Source organism: Solea senegalensis, linkage group LG2, assembly GCF_019176455.1.
Source record: "Solea senegalensis isolate Sse05_10M linkage group LG2, IFAPA_SoseM_1, whole genome shotgun sequence".
In the NCBI taxonomy this organism is placed as follows: Eukaryota; Metazoa; Chordata; class Actinopteri; order Pleuronectiformes; family Soleidae; genus Solea; species Solea senegalensis.
In genome coordinates this window covers 15,916,698-15,928,791 of record NC_058022.1, presented here as the reverse complement: position 1 = coordinate 15,928,791, position 12,094 = coordinate 15,916,698, and the positions used below count along the sequence as shown (strand labels likewise).

General features: G+C 40.1%; 3 protein-coding genes across 7 annotated transcripts in view; 2 read left to right on the top strand and 1 right to left on the bottom strand.

Moving 5' to 3' along the window:
• The first annotated feature begins 134 nt into the window (after nucleotides 1-134).
• On the top strand, nucleotides 135-5,067 carry cir1 (corepressor interacting with RBPJ, CIR1). Its single transcript, XM_044011823.1, has 10 exons — nucleotides 135-326; nucleotides 734-828; nucleotides 1,049-1,122; nucleotides 1,260-1,273; nucleotides 1,403-1,455; nucleotides 1,550-1,598; nucleotides 2,155-2,275; nucleotides 3,050-3,156; nucleotides 3,452-3,537; nucleotides 3,898-5,067. The coding sequence occupies exons 1-10, from the start codon at nucleotides 255-257 to the stop codon at nucleotides 4,571-4,573; spliced, it is 1,347 nt and encodes a 448-aa protein (XP_043867758.1). The 5' UTR covers nucleotides 135-254; the 3' UTR covers nucleotides 4,574-5,067.
• Nucleotides 5,068-6,736: 1,669 nt separating this feature from the next.
• sp9 (sp9 transcription factor) lies at nucleotides 6,737-9,194 on the bottom strand. Its single transcript, XM_044019330.1, has 2 exons — nucleotides 9,052-9,194; nucleotides 6,737-8,697 (listed from the first exon to the last, which is right to left on the bottom strand). The coding sequence occupies exons 1-2, from the start codon at nucleotides 9,070-9,072 to the stop codon at nucleotides 7,399-7,401; spliced, it is 1,320 nt and encodes a 439-aa protein (XP_043875265.1). The 5' UTR covers nucleotides 9,073-9,194; the 3' UTR covers nucleotides 6,737-7,398.
• Nucleotides 9,158-12,094, top strand: part of LOC122765198 (obg-like ATPase 1) — a 48,693-nt gene continuing 45,756 nt past the window's right edge. For all 5 annotated transcript variants that reach the window (XM_044019333.1, XM_044019331.1, XM_044019334.1 and 2 more), the window contains exons 1-2: nucleotides 9,158-9,394; nucleotides 9,478-9,507. In XM_044019333.1, coding sequence (XP_043875268.1) covers nucleotides 9,299-9,394; nucleotides 9,478-9,507 — 126 coding nt within the window. In that variant the 5' untranslated portion in view covers nucleotides 9,158-9,298. The remainder of the gene's footprint in view (nucleotides 9,395-9,477; nucleotides 9,508-12,094) is intronic.

The window sequence follows — 12,094 nt, the reverse complement described above, 5'->3', positions numbered from 1 at the left end:
GCCGCACTAGCGGGATTTAGAGTAATTTTTTTGATCTCACCCAATATTACGTCACTATATATTTTATTTTCATAAAAGAAATCGATGTCGTGTGGCTGTTCAGTAATCTCGCGAGAACTAGCGGGACTGGCTTCCTCAATGTAAAGCCATCTTCGTACGGGCGTTTGTTTACAAGCGGGGTGATTGAGCTAACAACGTCGTCAGCTAACATAGCATTTTATTTTCACTTAAGATAACGTTATAGGTTGCCAACCATGGGGAAGTCGTTTGCAAATTTCATGTGTAAGAAGGATTTCCACCCTGCGTCGAAGTCAAATATCAAAAAGGTAAGTGATAGACACAGTTAGCCCAGTTAGCATACGTGTTAATAAGCGAAGCTAGTGGTAGGTTTCGTTTTAGCAATAGCTTCCATGTTTTTAACCCTGTACATAATAATGTTTATTTTAAACGGTAATATTCTGTATGAACCATTTAATGCCCATTTAGGCACTTGGTTTAACTTCTGTGCATCATTGCTAACGTCCCGTTTATTTGTCTTATGTTCACTTTGCCACCATGGAAGAGCCTGATCATAGTGTATTTTTTTTTTTTTTTAAATGAACAAATCACAGTCATATTCAGCTGTAGTTACCTCAGTTCATACATATTATTGAGTGAAAATCATATATTCATCAAAGTATGATCATCTCCCACTTAATATGTAATAATCCATCTGATTTTATTTATCTTGCAGGTATGGATAGCAGAGCAGAAACTGACGTACGAGAAGAAAAAGCAAGAAGACCTAATGCAGGCTTACGTGAAAGAACAGGACACTTACAACAACAGGTTTGATAAATACACAGCTTGAAAGATTTATTTTTTAAAACATACTTAACTGATAATTGTGCACTGAATGTTTTATATGTTGAATGATATTTTCATTACACATGTCCCCCATGAAGCTTTGGAAAAGTCCAGAGGACTTTTTCTGTAAACCTCCTAAATTTAAATGCTGTTAAATGCAATTTCAGAATTAAATTGTCATGACTTTTATCCAATCCTTCAGATTGTTGATGGGTGATGACCGTGTTAAAAATGGCCTCAATTTCATGTACGAGGCTCCACCCGGAGCATCCAAAGGTAAAGTGTCCCTCAAATTAATCATCTGTAGTCCCTTCAAATGTTATATCCTGTACCACACAAATGATTCTTGAGAACATAATGCATTAACATTGTAATATTTGTTCTGTCTTTCACATCTGTCTTCGGTCCTCAAGAGGAACAAAAAGAGGTAAGTTAGACAAAAGAACATGTTAAACACAACACACTTCATGTGTTTGGTGTAGTTTTTGTCTTAGTTTCCAATCATACTTAACAATATGTGAGTAACAATTCGCAATGGAATTTGTGTATTTGTCAGGAGGGAGAAGATGAGTGCAAATTTGAGTGGCAGAAGCTTGCTCCTCGAGAAAAGTAAGTGGCTGTTTCTTATACTATGACATTTTCTGTGAATATTGTCCAGTGTTCTAGTGTTGACATTGTTTTTATCTTCAATTTTCTTTTGTAGATATGCAAAGGATGACATGAATATTAGAGATCAGCCATTTGGAATCCAGGTGTGTAATGATTTGTATTTTTTGAAGCATGTCTATTCTGTACTGCAACAAAGATTCATAAACTGGGAGTTGACTCTGACTTTGACTTAAATGTAAATGGAACACTAGTAGTCTTGTTCTTTATGTGATGTTGTGCTTTTGTATCCATGATCACAGATTTTATCTTTTAGCAATTAGCAAGAAAATTGCACAGTACTGAAATCACCGGATAACTTTACCAAATAATAGTCATCATGAATAATTGTTATTGATCAAAGTGTATGTCTAGCCTTTTGACCATAACTGAGAAGCCCATATGTTAAAAAAATAAACAATGTGAATAACAAAGTGAGGTTTTTTAAATTTTGATTATCTTTCCTGGAACAAATAACATTTTTATTAATATATATAATATTAATTTCATTAATATATAATAAAAACTACTCTTGAGAGGAGGTTTTCTATTCCCGTCTGAAATCAACCTGCAGTACCTCCAAGGCACACCAGTGGGCTGTGGCCCACACTGGGAAGCTCTGATTTAGACTATTGTGAATAATGTCTATTGTTAACTTCACAGGTGCGGAACGTGCGATGCATCAAGTGTCACAAATGGGGCCATGTGAACACAGACAGAGAGTGTCCTCTCTATGGACTGTCAGGCATCAATGCCAGCTCCATGGCTTCAGAGGAGGCAGCAGGTAGAATAAATAGGATAACATTGTCACAAACACGCTGCCCTGCTTTTCCTTTATTCTCTGTAGCCATTTTGTCACTGTTCTAAAATTATTACATTAATTAATGCTCAGTCTGCATTCACTGACAAATGATGATGCAGAACAACTAAACGTACCACTCCCTGTCTTTGAACCTAGAAGTAATTGTTAAAAATATTGTTTTGTACTGATTTTATTTTTCTGTATTTTTTTGGTTTTACTTTATATGTACATCTGTTAAAGATATGTGTTGGTAGTTCTATAAATGTAGAATAATTTAATGCATTTTAAAAAGAACAGGGATCAAGAATAGCTGTCATATTTGCAGCCAGTAGCTTAGGTTTAGTCTGTGACTAGACTTTGCAGGCAGGTGTTACACCTACTAAAGGTTTCCTCTCAGGTTTCAGCTGGAGCTCCCGTTCTTCAGCTGATTCCGAGTTCTGCAATCAGCGAGTTGAGTAGTAAAGAAGGAATGTTTACTCAGGCAGAGTCCAGTCGGTGTGCGGCGTTAATGCTGGAGTGCCGCTATGGTCCCCTTCTGTGCCGGCAGAAAAAATGTAATTGTTGTGTATTCTGATTCCCCTAACTGCTGCTTTGGCAGAGAACGATATTCTATGATTTGCTCAGCCGGAAGTGGAGTGAGTTGATTTGATGTCCCATTCTGTTAACAAAGCCGCCCCTGAAATTCCCACTGTGGAGATAGTGTCTGGCATGGGTTTGACATCAATGAGACTCTGAGGCTGTGATTTGTGCTAACAGGTCCGTCGATGCACCCCTCAGAGTTAATGGCGGAGATGCGAAACAGTGGGTTTGCCCTGAAAAAATGTGTCCTTGATCGGAATGCTACTGTTTGTGATCCATCACAGGTAATTGTCTGTCTCGCACTCCCATCTTTGCACACATAGGACAATATAGGAAAATGCACATGTTCTCTACCCTCCAGAGAAAAAGACTAGCCACAGCTAGTGTAAATGCTGCAGCGTAGCCAGTTTTTAGAGCAACACATTTTAAATGAACACATCAGACAATATCATAGATTTATGATTGTTTCCGCTGATGCACTTGTATATTTTTGCTCGTTTTTGTCTTTGCTTAATTTGAAACTTGTTTGTTGATTTAAATGCACTGTGTAATGTGCTGCTTTGTGTTTTATTTGTATAGGGATTTGTTGCCAGTGATGAAGAGGACGATCCTGAGGTAGAATTTCTGAAGTCATTAACGACGAAAGAAAAACAGAAGCTCCTCAGGTAAACTCTTAAACTTTTCTTTATACATAAAAACTTTAGTTACATAAAAAAATTTAATTAATCTCCATTATAATGGAGCCAAAGTTAAATAATACTTTACACGGTTTTGATATATTATACTGGTACTGTAGGCTGAGAAAAGTCTGTGATAATTGATCTGATCAATGAAAGGTTTCCTTGATGGTGTTGTATTTCATAACATTTTTAAATAGAAAATGTCATCATTTTTGTCACATCTTCTCACCATTCTGGTGCTGTGGTTTTCATGTAGCTTATACATCTTTTAATATGTGACTCATGTTTCAGTTGCCTTTGACAGGATTGTTATTGAAATAGCGATGCTTTATTGTTGTTTTACAGAAAACTTGATCACCTGGAAAAGTCTAAGAAAAAGAAGAGCAAAAAGCAGAAGAAGAAGAGCAAAAGAAAGCACAAGAAAAAGCATGAAAGTAGCAGCAGCTCTAGTGACTCCTCCAGCAGCAGCGATAGTGGCTCAGATTCAGACAGCCGCGACAAGTTCAAGAGCCAAAAGCGAAAGAAGAACAAGAAGAAAGATTCCTGTAGGGATAAGAGCTCCAAGAGCGGGCAACAAGTCAAGAGTCAGAAAAGGGGCTCCTCTCACATGAGCAGTTCATCGAGCCCTCACACCAGACACAGGAGGCTTGAAGAGGAGCCCCAGAATTATAGAGAAACACGGACAGAGAGAGGAAGGAGCAGGAGTCGAAATTACAGCCCGCAAAACAATATCAAGTTGGAGGGAGGTCAAGAGAAACAAAGACACACCAGCAGGGACAGACAGAGACCTGGCAGCTCCAGGCCGGGCAAGGACAGAAGTAGGAGCCGTGAGAGAGGCAGGGAGGACAGGGGTAGACACAAGCATCGCAGCGGTGATGGTGAGAGGAACAGAAGTGGCACAGATGGATGGAGAGGCAGAACAGTGGATGGGAGGAACAGAAGCAGGGAAAGGAGGACAGAAAGGAGTAGAAGTAGGGAGAGGAGGGAGAGGAGCTCAGACAGAACTAGAAGAAAGCACTGAGCTTTTTTTTAAGTTACTGTAACACACAAACAATAAATTACACATGAATAGATTTTTTTTTCCTATTTTGATTTTGTACATTGCCATCTATTAATAAATTGTGTGAATTATCACACAGTCTGATTTCAGACAGACAGTGAAGCTCTCTGTTTCTTCCAGTAGAGGGAAGCAGTAGACAGAAAAAAAAACATCTCTGTGTAGCTCATTGCACTCTCATCACACAGTCTTGGACTGTGTGAAAGCGTCCAAGTGAATTGATTAGCATTGGGAGCAATTTGCAGCTATGATCTGCTGATAGGAAAATGTTGGACTGATTTTCATGGTCAGGTGACTTTTGGAAAAGACCTACGGTGTTTATCTGTAGCTTACGTTTTTATCCTTATTTTATAATCGTGCATTTTGAAGGGAAAAATCGACACTGTAAGTTGGAATGTTTGACGGCCATTGACGCCTGTACAAATATTTTTGTTTTCTGATTAAATGTTTAACCCTCAGTTCAATGCCTTTTTTTTCTTTGTCAGGTGAAAGGAATTACAGCGCTATTGAGATGATGGCAGACAAAGATTTAGACTTTCACCAAGTGTTGAAATGCTCTCAAACCTGATTTAAAGAAGAGTATTTCACAGCTTTACAGCCATATAAGGCATGTATTATTTTATGGTAATTAGTTAAATATACACAGATGTGTGTGTGTGTGTGTGTATGTATATATATATATATATATATATATATATATTTAAATAATTATCATAAAATGATACATGCTTTATATGGTTGTAAAGCTGTGAAATACACTCGGCTGGATTTTTTGCGAGTTGGAAATAAAAGTCTCTGCAAACATCCACCGCGTAAATACAGAAACAGCAAATCAACAGTGAGAGCATGCGGATAAAGCGCCGCACATTGTTTATTTTTAGTGTAATGGAGACCAATTTGTTTATATTTTGATACAGGACGTGGCGCGCAATATAGAACATATTTATGATATTTAAATTAAAATTGCCAACATTGACACGTGCAATTTCCAATTCTTTTTTCTTTTTCTTTTTTAAAAAAAACAACAGGATAAAATAGTTTAATCCATTTAAAATAAACAATTAATTTTGTTTTATCAGTAAATAAATATCTGTGAATTAGCATTTAAATGCGCCACCTCGGCGTTACATTTCCCACATTTTCCGTAAACGCTGCTGGCGCCTCTCTCTTTTTATATATTTTGATGAAATTCAAATCGGCAGTCTAATTTAATAGTTTTCACTATGTGGCCGTTTCCTTGAAGCCGCTGTTGCACAAAAGGAAATGAAAATAATTTCCCTCTATTGCCTTCTGGTCAATTTAACATCCTCTTGAAAAAAAAGAGGGGGTCTGGGTGAGATGCTTTTCCCTGACGTGTTCCACGTCCTGGACCCACGCTGTAATTATTCCCTGGCTTTTTCTTCGAGTCGGACGCTGCAGTGGGTAAGCACAAAGAAGTCAGAGAGCATCCTTGAACCCTTTCAATTCGAGGCCACTGATATTCAAATAACGCGCAGAAAGCATTTGACTGCGCTGCGCAAAGGCCATTTTAAATTCAGCATTTGCATGTGACTCTTTGCCCCCTTCTGCTTTTTTTCCTCCTTGAGTTTTTTAAAAAACTGTTCCCATAACATCTATGTGGTTTTTGTAAAAAAAAAAAAAAATAGACAGAAGCCGTATCCCTTTTTTTCCTCGGCCCACCGATTGCTATGCAAATGAAAGCAGTTAATTTGGACAATTAGAATAAATATTCAGGGACCTTTGTCATCAAACCCCCTCGGAAAACCCGCGATAAAGTGAAAGTGAACAAAAGATGCCTCGGAGATTAATTAGATATTTGATAAGACACGAATCCCTAATCGCAAATACAAAACACATGGGGCTGTGATGTGCTCCAAGTCATAATTAATACCGTTTAACAAGATTTTCATTTGGGCATGAAATGTCTTTTCCGGGGCATTAAACATTGATTTATTCCATAGGGGAAAATAGTCAAAGTCAAGGTATCATACAGGCCTATAGGTAATTTAAAGGAAAAAAAAATACCCCATGAACAACCTTAAGTTTTGAAATTATTATTTTTTTCAACTTAAAAAACCCAACAAATAGATTAAACTCCAAATATAAAATGTGCAGCACACAATCACAGCCTTTTTTGACACGTTTTAATTACGATAAAATGAAAGTCTTGTACGTGTGACTTTATACAGGTAAACATTTATATATAGATATTTTTTTGAGCAAAATAAAATAAAATGGTTAACCAAAGTTGGGGGGAGGGGGGAGCTGTGTACATACATATCCACAAAGTGCGTCGAAAGTAAACTCCCTGATTTCCAGGATATACCAACACGAATAAAACAATCATTAAGCCTAAACATTTACATGAAAATAACACAGAGTTTAGTCAGCAATATACAAGATGTAACTCGCATTGTCCAACCAAAGAAATTCAACAGGTTTGTTTTCTCGCACCCTCTGCAAAACATCTTTTTTTTTCTCATTGTCAAGTCCTTAAACGTGTCTCCAAAGGCCAGCTGTAAAACATCTCTGGTGTCTTTAGATTGAATAAGGAATTAAAAGAAACTCGTCACGCGCCTGCTGCTGTGGAGAATTTTTTTTTTTTTTTCAGACTTTGAAATCGCTTGTGGAAATATTTTCTCCTGTACTGTCCGTCAGATAAGACCCGTTTTCATCGCTGTGCAGTTTTTTTTTTTATTCTGGTTTGATGATGATGATTGTTATTATTATTATTATTATTATTATTATTATAATAATTATTATGACTTTTATCTGAGGGCAGTGCCTCACTAGGGCTCGTCGTGAGGAGACGGATCTTTAACATTGATTCTGGGATTGACTCCCTCCAAAATAAGTTCAGGAGACTCGGACCTCGGGGTCTCCAGGTTACTGGTGTCGGTGTCACTGTCGCTGCCCTTTTTGCCTCCTCCACCGGCCGTGTGCGTTTTGATGTGCTTGCTCAAATGGTCACTGCGCATGAAGCGCTTGTTGCACACCGGACACGCGAACCGTTTCTCGCCGGTGTGGGTGCGCAGGTGTCTCTGCAGCTCATCGGAGCGCGTGAACCTTTTGCCACAGAAAAGCCAGTTGCAGACAAAAGGCCTCTCGCCGGTGTGCCACCGCAAATGCGCTTTGAGATGAGACGTCTTCCCGTACACTTTGCCGCAGCCCGGGATGTGACAGCTGTGGAGTCCCTTTCTCCGCAGACTGGCCCCGGCGGGTCCCAGCCGCTCAGCCTCCTGGCAGTTAGGACAGTCACATGTTGCTCTACCGGAGTAGCGCCTGGACGACCGCGACGAGCTGCTTATTCCTGAACTGCCCCCCGAGATCATGGCGTTGGCGGCGGAAGCGTCTGTGTACGTGGGGATGACTGTTTTGAAACCGTCCTGTGTTAACAGGTGCTGACTGGTGGAGAGCAGATGAGACGCGGAGGGGCTGATTCCCGTGGAGCTGAACGCCGAGTGCGTCAGGGAGGAGAAGTCCGGGTTGTAGCCACTCAGCTGGGAGTGGATCGCCTGAGGCGTCCCGGAGTGCAGCGATGTCTGGAGGGTGCTTGCGGGGTTTTGGACATCGAGCCAGGATCCTGGGTTGGTGTGGACGTCCCACCACGAAGACGCGCCGTTGGCAACGTCGCCAGAGATGGTGGAGTGGAAACCGGACTTGTACCACGACTCGTAAGGGTGCGCCATCCCCACCCGCGGGTACAGGGTCTCTGCCGATGTGTGGACTTTGGAGATAAAAGCCGACTGTCCAGACTCTTGTGTTGAGACGCTCGCGGAGTTTGAGAACAGACCGCTGTACTCAGTGGAAAACGCAGACGAGGTCGGGGAGGTGGAGGCTAAGCAAAAGGCGCTGTTGCCTGCGCCACTGTTCGGCGTTAGTCCTGTGGTTGCGCGGCTCGTCGCTACTGCGAAACCGGGCAGACTGGATCCCAAGTTACAGCTGGAGGAGGATCTTTTCCACGGATGAAATCCACCCTTCGAGAACGCGCTGGAGTCAGGTAGAGTTGTAAGAGGACTGGTGTTACCAATTTTGTTGCAAGTTGCAGCCAGCATAGCTAGAGGTGTAGTTCCAAACCGTGGCTCTTCCTGAAAACACACATAGTGACACACCAGAAGTTAGACCCCGAACAGACAAACTGTAAACAAAGATTAAAGATAAAGAAATAAACAAATAAACAGAGCTTCAGTGCATATATTTGAACAACTGTGATTGTTTGGAGAGAGACAACATCAAACTATTAGTTTCAAAACATATCGCATGTATTAACATTTTAACAAACTTTCACACATAAGATAACACATAACAACACTATAACGCTTAATAAGGTCAGATGTGATGAAGCACGCCTCATTTAACCGCTCATTTTAAATAAAGTTATAATTCACAACTCCAAACTCCAGAGAAAGTAACTTTACGCACAAGAGCAAAGCCACACTCACCCCAAGTATAGACGTAGCCATATCCAGGGTCTGTGCTGTGATGAGAGTGTTCGCGATTTCACTGCTACAAACGAGCTCCTAATGTGATTTGAGTCTCACCGTGTCCGACTCGGGTCACACGGTTCCTCTCCTGGCTCGCAGCTCTCGACACTACCTAGTTGTAGAGAGCGTGTTCTTTGAAGTACAGCTGGCGAGGGCGCGCAGCCAATCCGGAGGCTGCGTTCTGGGCCGGGGACGCAGTCAGCCAATGAGAGACTCGACCGCAGACAGAAACACCAAAACCCCCGCCGTCAATCATGTGTTGTGCAGCTTCTGCTCAGACTGTCATACAAGACACGATTTGGTATGTTTTTTTTTTTTGTTTTTTTTTGAATGCATACAGTTATTTTTTTATGTATTCTCACACGATGTCTCCTTTCATTGCAGAATACAGTTCACACGGCAGTTCTTCACGAGGTAAGCGTTTCACTTATTTCCAGAGCGTCTGCGTGTGTGTGTGTGTTATGGCGACACGGTGCATATATACACTGTCCACGATTCCCTTCGGATTTTCAACATTCAGATCATGCGCGACGCGTCATTGGGAAACTGTTGCTATTTAAATGCAGAGTATCCTGAAGGATGATGTTGCTGTAGGTGACATTATATATATATATATATACTCAGTATATATATAAAAAACAAACCAGCCAGTGCTGTGTGTGCGCAGACACGGCGCAGTTAATGCACAGGAGGAAACTGCCAGTTTGACAATTTAAAGCTGCGCTGATTGTGAACTGAATCACACGCGGATTGATATTACTCAAGATTATTTATTCGCTGTCTGAATAAATATCTGAATGAATCGTGACTGTGATTGTTGACAGTTTTATACTTTTCAGGCCAAATCCTTGCTCCGGCGCGTGTCCGTGTCCGCGCGCGCTCTCCACCTGCCTGGGGAGCGAAGGTGAGGGGTTAATTAAAAATGACAGCTCGCGTTATCAGCGCGTGGAGCCGATCTTTTCTTACAAGTGTTTTATAGGCGGAAAACAAAGTTTGAGCATGCAGAGGCTGCCTGCCTCAAGGCCGCCAGTTATCTCCATTAAACCCATTTAACAGGAGGCACGGTGCCCGTCTTTGTGGCTGAGAAATAAAATGTACTGCCATTTAATTAAATATTAGTCCATTAAAGGATGGACATTTTGTTCCCCCAAATTTGCGACTCATATTTTTTCGCCTTTTACTATTGCGACTCCAAAAGCCAGCGTATTCCATACAGCTTGTTAAATGCTCACGCATAATGGCGCAATGTAAAATTGACCCGCTCTGATGTGAATCATCATCCCTTTTAAAAGTTAAAGCAATTTTCCAGAGAAAGGCTTGACCGAAAGATGTGCATTATGGTATTCAAAGCGATCAAATAATGCCTCATTACAGTGTGTGAATGCTGCCAGTCAACACAGGCGCAATTTGTTCAAATACTCTGTATTATTTTAATTTTTTTTGCGTTTAAACCCCACCTTTTACAAAGGCTGAATAAAAAAAATCCGCCTCATCAAACACTGAGCGCTGCCAAGAAAATGGAATCATCTTTGCAATCATGACAATTTGGCAGAGTGCAGTTACCAGAACTAAATGTGTGCTCCACATAAACAAAGCTCACCGTTGCTACAGAAGTTAAATTAATTCGAGTGTTCAGTGAAATTCAAAACAAATTGTTTTGGGTTTTTTTCTTTATTTAAAAAGAAAAAAAAAAAAAATCGGAAAATAAATGTACACTGCAATTAAAATCACACCGTTGAAATTTTTTAATTCGATTTAATTCGATTTCACAATTTTATTTTTGTGTTGATGTTATTAAAATATAACCTCTACACTGCTTGACTGTTTATATTCTTTTATCTTGAATCGCAACCAATGTTGACTCACTGGAGCTTCTAATAATGATGCTTTTAAGTTCAGATTAACAAAAAAAAGCACGTGCAGGAATTAGTGCATCTTTCTGCAACTTGTCTTTTTATATATATATAAACTCTGGCTTGAATTTATCTAAGAAGGAAATTCACCTGGAATAATAAAATGATGGTGTTTTTTTTCAGAGGATGTTTACCTGAGACAAAAGGAGGAAGAGTATAATCTTGCCTTGTCATTCAAGTGAGAAATTTGAGTCGAATCTGTAATTCTGGACTCCATTCGTGAGCACTTCTCTGTGGCAATTAGGAGCCTATTACAAGCCATTAGATTGATCAATGTACCTTAAACAATGGGAATGATTTATATGGTCGAACAAAACGCTCTGCACCTATTGTGATGAGTCTAAGTGGGGGTGCATCCATCAACAAAAGATAAATGATTAATTCAGACCTATTCATTTAAATTCTGTCTAAAAAGCCACAGCCTCACTTGCCTCAAATCCAGATTATTAGCCTCATTTTCTGCATGTTAAATTAGACAGTCTTCTGGATTTGGGTGATGGTTTTTGGTTTTGCCCCTGTGTGTTTTAATTTGTATTTCTACCGAGGGGAAGTTTATTTGAGGACATTTAACTAATTGTCGTAATTTTGTGTGTTCATGTGGCTACACCTGTTTCTCTCAAAGGGGGCTGGAGGAAACTATGAGTGCACGGATGTTGTACTTTCCCCTCTGTGCTGCTGTCTGATTCATGCCCAGCTGATCAGAAAATGCTTATTTAATAAAGTATAAGCATGGAAATGTGTTGCGCTGTTTTCATTTGTGATAAATGACTTTCCTTCATCTTAAAATACCAACACGGCTAAAGCAGTGTTTATCCATCTTTGTTTTTTTTTTATGGGTGCAATGATAATGACTGTGTTTTGTCTGTGGTTTGCCATGAGTTAGTTGCACTTTAAGATTTGTTTTGATTGCATGCAAAAGCCACAGGGAGGAAAGTGAACGGACACATACTACACATGTCTGACCTATCAGCTCAGATCTGTGACTCATGGATGTCTTTAGTTAAACGGCTGTCAGACGGATGATTCAAATGTTAATAGAAAGCAAGCAGCTGTTGTCAAGTCTCTGATAAAGATTAACCAGACTTGCA

Coding starts and splice junctions, on each gene's coding strand:
- cir1 (XM_044011823.1), top strand. CDS start 255: ATGGGGAAGTCGTTTGCAAATTTCATGTGTAAGAAGGATTTCCACCCT. Junction 1,456..1,549: donor AAGCTTGCTCCTCGAGAAAA/GTAAGTGGCTGT, acceptor TTTCTTTTGTAG/ATATGCAAAGGATGACATGA. Junction 3,157..3,451: donor CTGTTTGTGATCCATCACAG/GTAATTGTCTGT, acceptor TTATTTGTATAG/GGATTTGTTGCCAGTGATGA.
- sp9 (XM_044019330.1), bottom strand. CDS start 9,072: ATGGCTACGTCTATACTTGGG. Junction 8,698..9,051: donor TGGCTACGTCTATACTTGGG/GTGAGTGTGGCT, acceptor GTGTGTTTTCAG/GAAGAGCCACGGTTTGGAAC.